We start from the raw sequence: 18,734 nt of genomic DNA, 5'->3' as shown, positions 1-18,734 counted from the left end.
GGTTTTGTGGCTTTTCAGTATCTGCGGTTTTTTCTTCTTTCTTTTTCTCATATACAGCTATTTCAATTAACGTTGTCGGATCAAAATAAAGCTAAAAGACAAGACCGCAATGTTTTGTGGGATTATTTTTTATGAATAATTTCATCAAAATCATCCCTGCACGTGCAGGTCATTGTACTGCTAATTACAACCTATTGTTTTCTCCAGGCATGACTGATTTTGATAAATTTATTCATGAAAATCCCACGTAAACTTTCGGTCTTGTCTTTTAGCTTTATGCTTTGAACCGACAACGTTAATTGAAATAGCTGTATACATGGAACGGGGTTATAACTAAATCGACTAAAATCTAAAATCAAACCAGTTTCTATAAACGTAACGTTCCTTGTTTAGTTGATGTGGGATGTTAATGGTTTTCCGGATCAAATGTAACTGAGTCACAAGAAGACGTTAATAAAAGGTTTTGGTATTTTATTTACCGTGTTTGTCATTCAGTGCTGCTTCTCAGTCCTTAAACCGTGTAAATTGCTTATGATCTTTAAACTATCGGCGGCGTATGCACTTGTTTTGAGGTGTGTTTTAAAGATGGATCATTTATGTCGACTCAGAATGTTTTTACCGCCGATTCAAATTATTTGACAAACAGCTTATTCAACGTTAGAATACATGATTTAACTGAGGAACATGGAATCTAATTAACAGACGGTTTTGCATAAAAGAACCCATAAATTTTATCTGCCAAACTGGAAGAGGAGGGTATTTGTCCCATCCCAAACTTGGTACAATATGTGATAAACCTTCCTCCACCATTAGAAGGAAACTTTACAATTACTTCAAAATCCCAAGACAAAAGCAGAAAGAGAGTCTGAAGAAATAAATTACAGGCGTCCTTAATGTGCCAAAGGATTACTTAAATAGTGTTTTGCACAATAGCTTGATGTTCCCTCGCCCGCTTACAAATTTTGCTACTCATCGATAAACTTATGACTATCGGTTCTATAAACAGCGAAGAAGAACCAGGAAAAAAACAGTTAATGAGATTACAGTTAACTCGAGCAGTTTCCTTACGCAATATTTTTTCACGACATGAACTGCAACTCGCGAAAATTAGCGGTAATTCTCCGAGACGTTGACAATGAAAAGCAAATGTTATGATTTGATATCTACGGGCAGTCACTTTTTCTTTAATTGTGTCATTAGGTTCTCCCGTCAAACTTCTTACTTCTCATTGACTTATTGACAGGCTTTTTCTTATCAACACTTTTAATTTATTTCTCGTGGTGTGAATTTGGTGGCTCATCAACAACATGTTCAACAATAAAAAAGGAAGAGTTTTGCGAGTTTATTGCGCTCTAAAGGCTGAGAGCCAAGTGATGACTGAAAAAAACAGTCAGAACAGCACACTGCCAAACCTATCTCAACAATGTTTTCCCTTTCAATTATGTCCATAAATTTATAATAATATATAATATATAATTATTTCATTTCTTTGGACCTTGGTAGATGCGATAAAAATAGAGATGTCATTTGTCGGGGAACCCAACGAGATCATTAAAGCAAAATACTTACAATCCGTAAAATGTTGTCTCCTGTGTTCTCAGATCGTTTCAAAGACATAATAGGGTAAAATAATACAGATTGATCTGTTCGGATGCTTTAGATATAAAGTTAAGTGACAGAAAATGTAAGGAAAATGATTTTTTCCCCTGAATTTACGAAATAATTTTCAAGGTTTAATGAAAATGCTAGTTGAACTATTTCAGCATTTTTATCGACATCTTTGCCCTTCAGAAAATAAAAGGAATTAGGTTTCCAGTGTGAGTCAGTTATGAAAGTCTGAGCTGCCATTTTGCAGACAAAAGCTCCAAATTTTCCTTAAGGTTAAAATTTCTTAGAATTTTAATGTGTAACTTTATATTATTATTATTATTTTTATTTTTCTAAATTCTTTTTTAAAATTTATTATTATTACTTTTTGAAAACATTGTACTTGAAAATGGCTCTGTTGTGCTTCGAAATACTCTCTTTTTTTAAAGGAACACTAAAAACGATAAAAGGTATTTAAAAGGTATTTAAAAGTGAAATAATTAAACAAATAACTTCGCGCGAATCGAGTCGCATTGTTTGTTCAGTTTCGGCTTTAGGTCGCAAATAAACAACATCTCGAAGATCAAGCAGTCGAGTTTGTTCTGACACTTTTTCATGATTTTGAAGTTGCTTTTAATGGTCTCAAGTGGACGGAGTTGCTATGGGCTCTCCACTTGGGCTACTCATGGCAAATTTAATGCATTTATGTGCAATATGGAACAACAATTTCCACAGTATGTCAGTAAAACATACCCGACTAACCATAGAATAGAATGTGAGCTCATAATTTAATCAAAGTGACACTATCGTTAACTCGTGGATGTGGCTGATATTCAGGCCATGTTCAATACAACCAGACCCTGGCTTCTGTTGAACAAAATTCAGTTTCCCTAGAAGGTTAAAAAAAATTGGTATTCCACTTTAGCGATTTATACAACATTATTATACAAATGCTATACACCAAGTGAATTGTTTCCTTTTACTTACTTTTGATAATCCAACAATAACTTTTTATTTTTTATGGGGTTTGTGACGTCAGTGACCAGTGCTACAGTTTTATACACCTTATCACATAGTCTGGTATAACCTTTTTCAGTAATATAAGGAAAAACACTATTATTTCTTTTTCCATTTTGTACAGGGTTTATGTAAAATATTCTTTATTTATATAAGAATAGTTCAAACCACTGATTGTTTGAAGGATAATGTGATAAAATGCTTTTTATTTGCAATATTTCAAGCAAAGTATAAATTGTACATCATTTTGTGAAATATTCAGAAGAGGACTATGATATGCACACTCAACTCTCTTTAAGCGCGCTTGTACCTTCTATTTTTTCACAGAAAAACAGGATAATGAAATGTAATGTAAGGAATATTTTACAGAATGCTTATTTAATGATACATGGTAGGTATTTTGCCGTGTAAAAATGAATGGGACTTCTCAGATGAGGTGGTATCCATAAGCTGAAGTGATGAGGCTGCAGCAGTGTAGTGTTTAGCAGTCTACTGACTTCTTCAATTGGGTTTTTGCTTGTAACGACAAAAGGTTAACGGGTTGAAGCAAGCCAACTACCTTAATTGAGAAATCAGAGAATAAAATCTGTAATGTAAATTTTTGTGGCGTAAGGAAACACTTAATTTTCTTCTCAGTATTACCTCAGTTAGGAAATGTGTTCGATGCAAGGTAAGGAAAACTATTTGAACTAAAACTATTTTTTACACTCCATGCAGAGATAATTCTCTGATTTCTTAACTGTATAATCAGTATTGCACAGCCCAAATTTTCATTCTCCTTTAATTGTTGTGTTATTTCCAACTTTATTCCAAGTTTACTCTCCCATGTAGCAAAGTGTAAACAAACTGCTGGGATAACTGCCTGATGAATTTTTTCCGGTAACAGTGGAGACAGTTGAGATAGGGACAGTTGAGGATTTATACCCCAGTGCTATTTGATTTTATGTCAAACCAACTTGGCAAAGGAGAGAGAACCTTGGATCCAAGTCATCGAATGCACTCCCTGATCCAGTTTTCATTCTTACTAGTTTTCATATATATAAACCAGACAGCATGAAACTACCATCTGCAAATGAATCTTTAAGGCGAATGGTTAGACTTCTCTGTATCCCAAATGGAAGGAATATTTAGTGTTTTTAAGTTTATTTTTAAAAAAAATAGGAACGTTTTGGACAGCGTTGACATTAGGGAAATGATCAAAGCAGCTGCAGTTGATGACGCACATCTCATTGGAGAATGGTATCAAGTTTTATTCTACTTCTTTTCTAGAACTACAGTCGGACCTCTATTAAGCGGCCACCCTGGGGACTTTGAAAACTGGCCGCTTAATAGAGGTTGGCCGTTTAATAGAGGTACAACATAAATTGGGTAGAAATGGCAGTCAACGTAATTTTATTGCCTCTATATAACAAAACGTTTGTTGAAAAGTGAACAGATGTGAAGATAAATGCAAAAATCATTGAAACAAAACATTAAGTGCCCTGTATTTGCGCATTTCAAGTCCGGGCAAAGTTCTAGCTCTAACACAGAGAGCATGTAGTCGATAAGTACAATATTTTTTAGTGCTGAGTATGTACATAAAAATATGCAAATCTATGTCACAACAGTCTGTAAAAATTTTCGCTCAAAATATTTCACTTTCATATTATCTGTCACCATTTCGCTTGAAAAGATAATTTGCTGGCCGCTTAAGGACGGTGCCTACTAATACCGAAGTATTTTTGTGCGGTTTATGACTATGCGGGAAAAGCAGATCTCAGCAAGGCCTATTGGAATCCAAAAAGAAAATTGGGGGTAACCACGCATTTTTCAGAGATAATTAAGCGGTAATATCTCTAAAACACGCCAAAATATAAAGCAATGTATGGGATTTTTTCCTAAATTGAAGCTTAATTATCTCTGAAAAATGCATGGTTACCCCCAATTTTCTTTTGAGATACCAAAAGCATTTGGTAAGCTCTGCTTTCTCCGTATAGTTTTAAACCGCGCAAAAATATTCCTGTATTAGAAGGCACCACCCATAGGAAACCCGAGTATCTCGCGATGCGCAGAACGTATGCGCAGTAACAATAGTAGGCACCGTCCTTAATAGAGGTAGAAAACAATAAATACTAAACTTGCAACAGCAAAAAGGTGGCCGCGGCCGCTTAATAGAGGTGGCCGTTGAACAGAGGTATCGAATACAGCATTTTACTGACAAATAATTTGGGACTTTGGAAAGTGGCCGCTTTATGGAGGGTGGCCGCTTAATAGGTGGCCGCTTAACAGAGGTCCGACTGTATATACTTTGTGATCAGCCTAAATCACACTATACAAACCTGTGAGGGTTAATCTGTCATAATTTATATTATGCAAATCATTAATGTCATTAATGGGAAAATGACTACAAACGTTCTCATTTTTAGGATAGAACTCATTCACTTATTATATTACGCATTGACATTTGTGTATTTAATCATGTTATGTGTCTGTAGCCTTCAAGAGACTTATTTGAGTTCATTGGGTTCAATGAGTGTTCTAAATATTAAGTAAATTAAAAAGTAGTTGTTCTAAAAAAGACCAAAACGCTGAATGCAATTTCTATTGTGACATACAATACAATTTTAAGGAATTTTCATATCTTCAGTGACACTTTTATTATGTCTCAAAGATAATTCTAGCAGATATTAGATTTGAAGGGATGACAGTGCACATGTAAATTATTTGTGTTGCCCTCTTCCACTTTCAAGTAGGTAATTTCCCAAATTCTACCACCACCCCTTCCCCCCGCCCTGAAAAAAAAATTAGAAAATGGATGTTACAAAACAACTGCATATTAAACATTGTTAATAATTAATAATATTCATAGGGAAATAGTTATTTTTTAGACCTGCATGTTGCTAGGTATGCTAAGTGCCATGTTTCCAAATGTACCTATAGTTGCACTGACAGTAACAGCAACAGAGAAAACAAGAGATATAATTTCAAATTCCTTAGGGATGGTGGATCCTGTCATCATATCATTGCAGTGAACCCAAACAGAAAGAACATATTTTACACTGCTGCTAGATACCAACATACATGAAATACAGGCCCTCTTGCTGCCTTATGTACCAGTCAAAGGAAGCTTCAACATCCCCCCCCCCCCCCCCCAGGGCATACCCTGAGCATTTGATCCCTTTGCCTTCCCGGGGGATGGGGAATTTGATCCCCATGCAAAAGGGGTGGGAAATTTGAACCCTAGCCTCGATGTCATGAGACGTCTAGAGTGCGAGCTCTTTCACTTTTGTCTCAGCCAACGAACGCTCCTGCGAAGAAAGACTCTTTTTCATTAAAGACTGCAATTCGTAAATGTTTTTAACTTGTGAAAACAAGGTTGACAGAGTTTTTTTTAGGGAAATTATCATCAAGCGAAACTTCCCTTCCTGATAAAAACTCTAAAGACTTTTGCCAACTCCACAACGTGTTTCCTTCACGAAACTATTGACAGAGTGGTTTCTAATTAAAACCGTTTGATTATAACACCCAAAGATGTTAAAAAAATTGCCAACGGCTTTTTCGGAGAATCTTTAGCGATGTTTCAGCGTCCGCCATCGTGCTGCATTTCTTTTTGACGCTACTTTTATTTTTCGCGCCAGGCCGCCAGTCGCTCATGCCACGCTCTGCTGCTAACATTTTCACTTCCGTTTTAGATTTCTTTTGTTAGGAGACTAGCCAATCCTATGTCCCCAGAGCTTCCTTTCCCTCGTGCGAAGGCCCCGCCGGCTAAGAGGGACAGGAGGCTCTGGGGACGAGAATGTATAGATTTGTGTCGTCCAAAATTGATTTGTGCGTCAGGAAAGTTTGTTTTGGAAAACTGATTCGTGTTTATCCACTAACAATAATAATAATAATAATAATAATAATAATAATAATAATAATAATAATAATAATAATAATAATAATAATAATAATAATAATTTATTACTTATATTGCGCCTTTTCTATACAATATTCAAAAGCGCATCACAATAGTATACAACTCAATAACTAAATTTACACCTATAATCAGCACCTACCCGAATAAATATAGGACCTTATACTGGAAAAGAACGGGATCAGAGGATGGCCAACCTCACACCCAAGAGCTTTAATCACATACAGTATTATATTTCACTCAACTGTGCTTTTCTCGCATATGTGGTAAACCATATTAAAATAAATAAATAAATAAATAAATAAATAAATAAATAAATAAATAATACACGCTTCATGCATACAAACACATTGTTTTTCAACAATATTGTTCAAATGAGATGTGCCACGCTTCATTGAATAATACAATCCACAAAAAATATATTTTGCTTCGAATCTGGCTTTAATTCGCTCAAATTCGCCTGATTTCGGTTACATATCAAACTCAGTGTTAACAAAAGCTTATATCAAGTTCCGGTGATCACGCCCCCACCAATGTCTGACTCAAGAACACCTATGATTTGAAACATTTCTCAAGATTACTCAAAAACATTTAAACGGCGATCAGTTGTACCAACGAATTAAAGAAAATTAATATTAAAGCTATTGTATAACAGGTTTTGAAATGCCAAAATCTTAAAATTTAAGGGGTCAAAATCCAAGTTTACAAATCAAGTTTGCGCAATATTTAAAGACGATCAAAGGTCATTTCACGCCAGTGTGAAAACAATGGGTCCGTACTCTTCTACGCATGCTCAGATCTCGATTGTACCGACAAATTCGGATAGATCGAAAAATTTCCTTTATTTTGGTATATAATTCGGCTTGTTTTCGACTATTTTGGGTGGGTCAAATCGCCGTTAAAGTTGGAGGACTTCTGCTGTTCCTATTATTTTCCTTCTGCGGATCTGTGAATGCTGTGGGAGATGGATCGGACGATCAAAATAATGGATTTGCGGGCCATCCGCCACCTTTCTATACATGCAGTATCATCAAGTAAGCTATTCATAAGAACTTAAATAAATCAACTGTCTCGATTTTTTTCGGACACGAAATAATGAATTAAATTTTCATTGCTAATAATCTCGCATATTTCTTATCCCGGTCGTTTTTATCCAACTTTCAGCTATCTTCTCTACACAATTGCCAAAGTCTGCCCTCGCTGTAATCGTGGAGAAAATCTTTCAAGAAACCGGCATTCGCAGTGTTGTTGTGAACAACCGAGTCATAAATGCCTTTCGAAAAAAGGTTAGGTCTCTGTGTGCCGAGCTCAAAAGAGTCAAGAAGAAAAGTGTAGGTTTCGGTGTCAAAAGGATCATAAACAAATGGCGTGACCAAACTTTAATATGAGGTGAAGATATTTTACTACGAACTTGACAAATACGTTATTGAAAAGGAAAATTAGGATTTACGAGGGAAGAAACGAACACGAAGTTCCATCCGCTGGAAAAGATTGTTGTCTTCGATCAGATTCACATGCCTGCCACTCGTCGTAGCGTTCACTGTAGCCAACGCAATTTCGCTTCCCGGCCTTGTCCACAGGATATAGTATTAGTTTACGGTCGGTTGTTTTCACTCTTATCTTTTTTCGGTAAAGCTCTGATGAAAAGACTTATTCCGCGTATAGTTTTGGTGCTATGATCTCCCTCTTAACTCTCCCTGCCGCCATCGCTGCCATGTTATTTGTTTTCATCTAACCTCTTGCGCTTGCGCAATACCGAAAAATTTTGGCCGCGCCAGACTGGACGCAAATTTAAGCAAATGTTCACGTTCGTGGGAGATAAGTTTGATATGGTTCGCTTGATGTCGGTTGAAACGTGCTCACATGTTTCACACAGCCGACATAAACGTCCTAAAAAACGATTGCAAGGCCGATTCCGGACACGTTTTGACAAACCAAATGTGATGTTAATTCACATCAAAAATTTCGACTTCAAGGATTGATTTAATTTCAAATGGAATATGAAATCTCGATTTTAGGCCCGGTTCATACGTCGAACTTTACATGAGCCGAACCTAATCATTTGGTTCGGCGCATGTAAAGATCGACGTATGAATCAGTTAGGATCGACAGATTTGTATTTGGGTCGACCCGCCGTTCTATTCGACTGCGCCAGTCGAATAGAACGGCAAAAGATCGACTTCGATTCATACGTCGAACTTTACATGTGCCGAACCAAATGCATACATTACGTATAAATTATATAAATTATATCTATCCCAGAGGTCTGCGCGTTCCATCGACTTGGCATGCGCAAAGGACTTCATTCTGAACAAGATGGCGGGAAAAGAGGAACGTGCTTGTTCTTTTTGTTTAGAAACAACTAAATATACTTGTCTGAGATGCGAAAGATTTAAAAAAAAGAATATATTCTTGATGTGCACACGCACTTCAAACCGACAGAAACTTTCCAATACAGGCTCTATCAAAGGCGAAGCGTCAAGACTTCTCAGAACGAAATCTTCAAAAACAACATTTGAAGAAAACATTATTCTATTCAAACAGAGATTACGCTACAGAGGTTAACTCGATAACCTTATAACCTCAGAAGTCAATTTCAGCGAGAGAATGTCAGCACTGCAAAACAAACAAAAAACGCGCAAAAACATTTTGCCGTTTGTTACGGAATATCGCCCTTCTGTGCCTTACCTAAAACCATTCCGATGAGTAAACGGCACTTGATAGAAAATCAGCCTCTACTACGAGAGATCTATAAAGACCCTTCCCTACTTTCGTACAGAAAAGGGAGACGTACTCGTAAGAGCAAATTAGTATTGAAGGTCATATTCTTCCTATCTCTTCCGTGTTTGGCCTGTCTTCATTATTTTAATAATAATAATAATAATAATAATAATAATAATAATAATAATAGTAATAATAATAATAATAATAATAATAATAATAATTTTAACATTAACTCAAAAGCGCTTTACATGAATTTAAAATTTTTTTATAAAAATAAAATAACTATAAAGAATTATAAGAAATATCAATAAAAACTAATACTAAAATAAACTATTGACCACCCCCAATTCAATTTTACCAAACAAGCTTTTCCATGTCAGAACTCATCTTTCCCGCCATTTTGAATCTTGTTGAGAAAAAACAACAGCCGCTGACCACGAAAATCTACTTTCTTACTTGAGCTTTAATTAAGTTCGACTTCAGTTAGGTTCGACGTCTGAATCAACTGCCGAACTTAATTATTTGGGTCGACCTTAATAGGTATTAGGTTCGGCTCATGTTAAGTTCGACGTATGAACCGGGCCTTAGACCATTTGGAGGATTTTTCACCTTGTGGCGATGGTTAAACTCATCACATCTTCATTCCTGGTCAGACTTCGCCGCTGCTTCTCTCTCCGCGTGACAAGCGCGATAGCTGAGAACAATCAGATTGGCAAAAGTTTCGGAATTTCCTGCGTTGCCTCCTTCAAGATGTAAACAACGCCATCAAGATCGATTTTCCCATGTTTTTCAAGGTATGTAAATCTGTTAACCTAAACGCGTAAGTTCGAAAGAATCTCCGCGCAATGCTGAACGTTATAAAACGAGTTTCTCTCGACAGTCTCCCACGACAGTCACCCTTAGTTGAATTTAATTCTCAAAACCGCGAATTACACGTCCCTTGTTTGTATTCGCAATGTTTCCTTCCTTCTTTTCTTGCAAGAGTGATCAACTGCTTGTGATCTTGTATAAAGAATATCAAAATTTATCGCGCTAGGGTTTATATGTTACTGTGATTTTGTCTCAATGCTTGCGCCGTGATGACTTTTGTTGCAAAAATTTGACAAGGCTTGATTTGTTCAGCCTTGCACAGGGACTGTCTTTGAATCCGTTTATCCTCGATCGCAAGATTCTTCATTTCAATAAAAGTGATCCTGTGGAGATTCGTCGTCAACACTTCTACCATGTTTTCAATTTTGTCCATTTGTTTATTTTTAAATCTCTTCTTCAATTTTGCCACGACTGAATTACTGAAACAGTGGCACAAGAAGCAATTAAAGCATAAAAATTTATGCGCGTGACTTGTTTGTCTCCTATGTTTCGTATACTGAATTGATGAATTGCTGATCTGAAATACTGAATGAGTCAAAATCCCCAAAATGGCCACTACTTAGGAGCTAGACAGGAAATGAGCTGAGATAAAACAGAAATAGAAAGTATTTTTCGGAATAGATTGAATTCGTGATTTCTCCTACGTTATATTATGCAAAACACATTCTGAAAATACTCAATTCGAAAACGTGAAAACTCTTGCCTGAAGCCGACAAAAATGTTAAAAGAAACAAATTAGTTTTATCATCGTCATTTCAGTGAGACTCTTCTCTTATTGACGCTATATTGCTTGGAATATTTGGTGAAGATAAATATGGCGATCCCACGTTCTCTCTTGATTCTGATATTCGTGTTTCTTGTGATAGTTGTGCGTGCTGGCAACTCTAACAACTCTGGTGTGGGCCGTCCGACGGTGTCCAAATGTCACAACACCTACACTTACAACAGTAACTTTTACGCAGGGCTCAACAAGAAGGTCGAAAACCTGCTTCGTGAAGTAAAACACGAGCTTAAGGAAATGAAAGGAAACTCAAAACTTTGCAAAGGTGCACAAAACGACCTGTTGTAGCGGCGTTTAATCAGAATCGCTGTCTATTATTTGCCTTCTACTAATAGCTCTTTTTTCGCCGCTAGTTCAGTTTTTGTTCTTGGAACTATTAGCCGGATATCTTTCCCTTTTTTATACAGGCTCCAACAAAACGATCGAAGGCCAGTTTCCTGAAATAAAGAACGAACTGGGCGAGATCAAGAAGGAAATCAAATCATTAAAGGAAAACATAACCACGGACAAAGGTATAGAGCATTTAATGAATGAAAAAGCTGATCGATTTGAATTCACACATTATTTCATTTTATTCAAGAAATGACAAAGGACGTTATTGCTGACATAAAAGCCATGAGAAATTCTCGTTTTATTTGACTTGAGATTTATTGCAGCCACCCAAAACCACGTTTTCTTTTACGCCTGCTTTCTTAGTAAACAACAAGGTCAAAACACTGCTTGATGGAGTAATGAATGAGCTGCGCGAGATGAGGAACGAAATCAATTCCTTGAAGGGTAGGTGAAGATGTTTGGCTGAGTAAAATCCCACCCGAAGCGCTGAGTTCGAAACAGCACAAGATTTTTCCCAAAATGCTGAAGATCACATTAATTCATAACAACTCTCTCTCTAGTTGTCCATACTTACTTTATCAGTTAACGTTGAAATATCGTTAAAAAGTTAGAGTTCTTGAAAGCTCTTACACAAGGCCAAATGACACCGTCGAATTCACCGCTTTATAGACTGATTAGAGAACCAGGGAATCCAATCTTCGAAAGAAAAGAAAACGATTAGTAAAGACTTTCCACTGCCAGATTGCAGTAAACTGAGGAACAGTTGAAGACTTGATCGCTTTTAATATTTTTCTTCCTTTTTTCCCTTTTTTCCCGGTAGAATCAAACACCACAGTAAAAGGTCTGCTTCGGGAAATCAAGCTTGAGCTGAGTAAACTGGGGCATGGGACTAAACCTTCAAAAGGTTTGTAAATTAACCTGACTACTCTTTGTAACACAATCTCGGTACAGTGCGGATAACTTTCTCCCTATCAGTTTTCTTTGTTTTTCAGTTTACAAGAGCTGTTCTGAACTCTACAAAGCTGGTAAACGAACCAGCGCTGTTTTCACGATCAACCCCGACAATGGCGGTGCCTTCGATGTGTACTGTGACCAAACAACAGCCGGTGGGGGGTGGACTGTGTTTCAAAAGAGATTGGACGGCTCGGTTTATTTCTACCGCGGTTGGGACAACTACAAACGAGGCTTTGGAAATCTCAATGGGGAATTTTGGCTCGGATTGGACAAGATTCATCGCCTAACAAAAGAGAGAAGCAAGCTTCGAGTGGATCTTGTAGACTTCAGTGGCAATACAGCATATGCTGAGTACAGTTCCTTTGGTGTTGGCGATGAAGGAAGCGAATACAAGTTGAGTCTTGGTTCATACTCTGGTAGGTACACAATGACAATTAGATAACCAGATAGAAGGCTATATTCATTTGGTGTTATTTGGAAGTTTTGTTTTAAAATATGTATATTAATGAAACGTTCATTAATTCAAAATATTCACTTTGTTACAAGGAAAAATTCAAACTCTCAACAGATACAAGAACTAAAGATAGCAAAGTTCCGTACATGAAAAATGTGATTAAAGTTAGTATTCTTGGTGCCTCCCTGAATGTTTTTTTTTTTAAATTAACGTTAACCTGGTTAACTGTCTGTTATTCACTTTATTTTGCAGATTAAGTAACAAAAGGCTGCTTATTTGATAGACTGATTATTACCTATTTTCGTTAATTCGAAATAAGAATTAGCACATGAAATATCATCTTTTGAACTGAGGATGAAAGACGTTAGCAGTTTCAAGAAGGAAATCTGAAAAAATTCGGGCTTGAAGGGAATTCGAACCCATGAGCCCTGCGATGCAAGTGCAACTAAGCTACCTAGGCAAGAATGAGGAGCTGGTCTTTTTGTGACGTAACGTTTGTGAAAAATCAGTGGGGGGAAGAAATAAACGAATGTAAAATATATAAACAATCTGGTATATTGAATTGTTGATGAAAGATTTAAACAGGAGCACCCAATGGGGGTTTTCTCTCAGATCCTTTGAGACGCGTGATTTTAGGCTATCTGGAGTGCCTTTAAAGCTCTGTAGATTCATTTAAAGCTGCGATATAATATTTTTATATGTTCGGTCATTCTAGAGGAACTTGCATTGAGTCTTTTCGAAATTACTAGGGAATTTTTGTCCATTTCCCAAAAAACTTAGGTCTTATTTCCTTTCCGAAAATCTTAGCTGACCTTTTTTCGGCACCCGAAACGACATTTTTATCAATCCGAAAACACCAGGCCTTAAATTTCCCATATCACGAAAGTTCGAGGCAAAAATTATTTTTAGAAAATTGTAGGGGATTAAGGGCCTTCCGAACAGATAATTTACCGAAACGATCCGTTGGGTGCCCCTGTCTCAAGACCACTTATATGTTACGACAATTTGTTACCCCATACGCTTCTTCTCTTTTGTGTTTACTTAGGAACTGCTGGTAACTCGGTTTCTTGGCAACGTGGCATGGCGTTTAGCACCAAAGATCGAGACAACGACAAAGATAAAGGGAATTGTGCCAGGGCACACAAGGGAGCCTGGTGGTACATTAACTGTCACCACTCCAACCTGAACGGCCGCTATCTTAAGGGCAAACACACTTCTTATGCTGACGGTGTGAACTGGTATCACTGGAAAGGTTATCACTACTCCGTCAAACGAGCTGAGATGAAAATCAAGCCAGTAAATGCTTAAAACTCAGCAACCTTGCAGGTTTTGTACGGTGTTAGTTTTGTTCGTACTCAGTTAAACACAGTATTATTTGGCTTGTCAGTATCTGTAGTTTTTTTCTTTTGTTTTCATATATACATGGAAGGGTTATTACTAAATGGGCTGAAATCTAAAATCAATCCAGTTTTGTAAACGTAACTTTCCTTTCTTAGGTGATGTGGGATGTTAATTGTTTTCCTGAACAAATGTAACAGTTACAAGGAGACATTAATAAAAGGTTTTGGTATTTTATTTACCGTGTTTGTCATTCAATCCTACTTCTCAGTCCTTAAACCGTGTAAATTGCTTACATCTTTAAATTCTATCGGCGGCGTTTACACTTGTTTTGAAGTGTGTTATAAAGATGGATCATTTATGTCGACTCAGAATGTTTTCACCGCCGATTCAAATCATTTAACAAACAGCTGATACAACATTAGAATACATGCATTTAAAATTGAGGAACATGGAATCCAATGAACAGAGGTTTGCATAAAAGAACCCATTAACTTTATCTGCCAAACTGGAAGAGGAGGGTATTTGTCCCATCCCAAACTTGGTACAATATATGATACACCTTCCCCCAGCATTGAAAGAAAACTTTATAATTACTTCAAAATCCCAAGTCAAAAGCAGACAGAGAGTCTGAAGAAATAAATCACAGGCGTCCTTGATGTGCCGAAAGTTTAACAAGTGTTTTGCTAACCATACTGAGTTTGATGTTCCCTCGCCCACTTACAAATTTTGCTACTCATCGATAAACTTATGACTGGTTCATGCTATTGTTCTAACGGAGAAAGGGAACCAGGAAAAAAAACAGTTAATGAGTTTACAGTTAGCTCGAGCAGTCGCTTTCCACAATAGTTTTTCACAACATGAACTGCAACCCGCGAAATTTAGACATTCCTTCCGAGACGTCGACAAAGAAAAGCAAATGTTATGATTTGATATCTACGGGCAGTCAATTTTTCTTTAATTGTGTCATTAGGTTCTCCCGTCAAACTTCTTACTTCTCATTGACTTATTGACAGGTCTTTTGAGATCAACACTTTTAATTTATTTCTCGTGGTGTGAACTTGGTGGCGTTCTCGCCGCGGTCCACCCGGTATAGGTCTTATTGTTGTCAAGTAATCTTTGAAAATTCCCTCTCTATTAACACTCACTTTTTTAAGAATCCTCAGGGAATACTTTTTTCGATATGTAATCAATATGCTCGTTCCACTTAAATTATTACTGATAATAATACCGAGTAATTTATAAGTCGTTACACATTCAACTGTGTTGTTACCTAGGACAATTGGTCTTGTAGTAAAATTATCAATAAGCATGAAGTTAATTAACATTTCTTTGCAATTTTTGGATTTAATTTCATATTGTGTTCGATAGAAAACTTGTGAATATCATTGACAGCTACATTTAGTAAGCTAATATCGTTCCTTGGCAAGATTTCCAATGCCGTGGTATCATCAACGAATTTAATCCTCAAATGCCAGTCACGCAAAAGATTGTTGGTCATCACTGCGAACAAAATCACACCCAGTTTCGTCCCTTGCGGAATACCTCCCCTGGATGATTTCCAATCGGACAGAGAGTTTCCAATCCTTACAGCTTGCGATCTCTCAGTCAAGAAGGCCCTAACCCAGTTAATTAACACAGTGTCTATATCGAAAAACGCCAACTCCCTGACAAAAATTGAATGATCGATCAGGTCAAAACCCTTTGAGTAATCAACAAAGAACATTCTAGCCCCAAAGTTCCCACTATCAGTTGCCTCGTGAATCGCCTGTAGGTTATAAATCAAGACATCCGTGGCCGGAGTGCCCCTCCCTTGCGTACTGGCGTGGGTTCTTCCGAAATTTGCACGACAAGCCTGCTGCGCGCAAAACTCTTCCATGACTTTGGCAAGGGTGCAGGTCAGAGAGATAGGTCTCAAGTCAGTTTGAATTTCTTGAGGCGGGGAAACCTTGGGCAGGGGGATGATTATGGATCGCTTCAGCAGATCAGGTATATAGCCCTCCCTGAGTGAGCAGTTATAAATGTCCATAATTACCGGGGCGTGTTCGGGTGCAAATTCCTTTAAGACCCAATTCATATCAGCGCCAATTGCTTTCCCGACATTTAGGCTTGATAAAGAGTCCTGCACCTCCCTTACACTCACTAGGGGGCCGGGGGAACCTGTTGATTGGTTACTCCGGAGGGGATCAAGGGAACAAAGCCCGATGTCAGACTGATAAAGTGATCATTTACCATATTAGCTAGAGACTTAGTGTCTGGACAGTTTTCGCCTAGGAATTGATGGAACCATTCCTGTTGTATATCCTGGCCTGCCAATGACTTTATTTGTTTCCACCATTTTCTCGGCCCCGTCTGCTCAAGGTCACTTACTATATGATGGTAATAATCGTATTTTGCCGACCTTATTTCCCACTGGACTTTGTTCCTCAAAAGCCTATAGGAAGTGGAGTCTCTCCCGCACGGGTGAATGCAGTTTGCCGCTTTTTAATTAGCATCTTGATTCTCTTCGTTGTCCAAGGTCTATCATTTGGATGAATTGAACAGCTGAGTGACCAGGTGAATCCAACTTTCCACACGTGCGAGAGCCACGAGGGTTTGTCACTGTTTGTGTACACCGCTGATAATAACGAGCCTGTGTTGTGAACACTGAGATTGTTTCAACACAATAATTATTGAATGGTCATAATAGAATTCTGTTTTCTTTATTCCCTTACTCACAACCTTACAAACCTTTTCAAGGACAAAATCCGTCTATTCTTTATGAACAAAAGCAGGGTCCATGCAGTCTCCGATCCTTTATCATTTAATTTCATAGTACTTAATTGGCTAATCACCTCCGAGCTAGCCAATCAGCGCGCGCGAAAAGTACTATTCACTTGTGCGGTACATACTAATGGTCTTTATTCTGTCTGCTGCTTGAGCTCTTCATGCCCATCATATTATTTTTCATTTTGGAAAAAAGAACTAGCAGTAGCTTTGTTCATGGTTTTTGTTCCCCGAAAATAACGATCCCTCGAAAGTAGCGAGCCCCAAAGGCTGTCAATTCCGAAAGTAACGAGGGTCGCTACTATCGGAACTTTGCGGTATTTCAAATAGAAAATTGGAAAAAAAAATATTGCGGAACTGGTTTATTACTCCCTTTTTATTATCTATTCTTCATATAACTACTGCATAAATTTATTGTAAAATATCACTAAAGTAACTTTTCAATGCTTTACTCTAGTATCACTGCACAACACTTTTCAATTTTCCTCCAAATATTGAAGTCAATTTGATTTATTATGACGTTTTAAAGCTTAATTCAGTAAAAACCTGTAAATAAAAAACGTATTTCGATCAACATTGCTATAGCTTGTTATGAAACGTTTTTTTTTATTCCGGTTATAAGTCCCCTCGGATATAAGCCCCTCCGGTTTATAAGCCCATCTAAAACCCCTTACGAAGTTTATAAACCCAGGGCTTATAAGCGGCAGTTTACGGTATTCACATTGTCATAATTATGTAAGAAATGATTTTGCGAAAAAGTTTTTAAAAAAATTATCATTTAATAGAATTAATTTCGTCGATTTTGCTTTCCCAGCCGTCCTTCTTGTAGTTCTCTCTCAAACCGAGTCAACTGATCAATAGAGTAAATCTGGCTTACATACAAGAGTTGACAAATGACGAAATTTTAATGAGATGGTCGAAACTACTCGGGGTTTTGGTTTATGTTTTAGAGGAAATCAGTATTAATTCGGAATTAACTCTGAGTATGCGCAAGCTAAGACGATAGTATTTGAGCTTTTGTTTTTCTTACTATTCATCACGATCGTTACAGGACGAATTGTCAATGATACTTGTAAAATGTTCGTGGCTAGTCTGACGCGGCGTTTCGTCTCGGTCAAAACACTCTTCAGAGACCTTCAGATCTTCGTTATAGGGAGACATGCGAGTTGAAATACATACTGACTAGGTAACAACACACAGCAAAATAGTAAATTGCATGATGTGCCGGATCATATGGTCAGGGAAGAAATAAGTATTTCCTGTGGTCAGTTTTGAACAAAGCATTGATTTACATGTAAAAGTGAAGACATGAAATGATATGCACATCCGTGCAATATATCAATTTCTCAAAATCCAGGCGCCAAATTAACAGATGTGAGATAATTTCATTACTTTTGTCTTAATAATCTATTTGTTTGCAAGGCTTTTCAGGTGCTAAAAATTCAGCAGTGCATCTTATCTTTGAAATAAGTGTTTAATTAATTCGTACACTTTAATTAAAACTACAGCTAGTGTTGAATTACTTCGTAGACTAACGCACGGAAATCCACAAAAGGAAAAATCTTGCCTGTTTTAGTAAAACTGAAAGGGAAAGACGAATTCTTGAAAAATTCAGAGGTAAGTAGTTCTCTTATAACTTTATAACGAGAAATATTGCATTATTGACAACATACAGAAAATAGTTTCTTCTTTTTCAAAGCCTTCTTTCAGTGTACAGAATAGTAATAATATGCGAACAAACATAAAATCTCCGTCGTTTAAGGATGAAACACTGGAACTCCCCGGAATATGTCGTTCTTCCGGTTTTCACACTCCCTATGAAAATCCGTTGAATTATTTTGAATACTGACAGACTTTCGAGGTTATAGAGCCAAAAAAAAATGATAGTTTTAGCCGTTGAAAGAAGGCAAGACCTTACCTCACAACTTCATTCTTAGCTAGTTACAGAAATAAAAAAGAAATCATTTCTAAACTAATTTAAATCTAAGCTAAAAGCTCATTGGTTCGTATTGTAT

General features: G+C 37.1%; 1 protein-coding gene across 2 annotated transcripts; it reads left to right on the top strand.

The window, feature by feature from the left end:
- The first annotated feature begins 10,669 nt into the window (after positions 1-10,669).
- On the top strand, positions 10,670-14,175 carry LOC146478106 (microfibril-associated glycoprotein 4-like). Of its 2 annotated transcripts, none has more exons than XM_085112562.1 (6): positions 10,670-11,139; positions 11,282-11,386; positions 11,571-11,651; positions 12,043-12,111; positions 12,200-12,577; positions 13,661-14,175. In XM_085112562.1, exons 1-6 carry the CDS (start codon positions 10,908-10,910, stop codon positions 13,921-13,923), a joined length of 1,128 nt encoding a protein of 375 aa, XP_084968688.1. In that variant the 5' UTR covers positions 10,670-10,907; the 3' UTR covers positions 13,924-14,175. The 2 variants fall into 2 exon arrangements, with proteins under 2 accessions (XP_084968688.1, XP_084968686.1); XM_085112560.1 differs by having other exon boundaries at positions 12,028-12,111.
- Positions 14,176-18,734: the final 4,559 nt, after the last annotated feature.

This window comes from Pavona decussata, unplaced genomic scaffold, assembly GCF_977016875.1.
Source record: "Pavona decussata unplaced genomic scaffold, jaPavDecu1.1 SCAFFOLD_67, whole genome shotgun sequence".
Taxonomy (NCBI): Eukaryota; Metazoa; Cnidaria; class Anthozoa; order Scleractinia; family Agariciidae; genus Pavona; species Pavona decussata.
The sequence above is the reverse complement of the archived record's forward strand: the minus strand, read 5'-3'. Positions and strand labels throughout refer to the sequence as shown.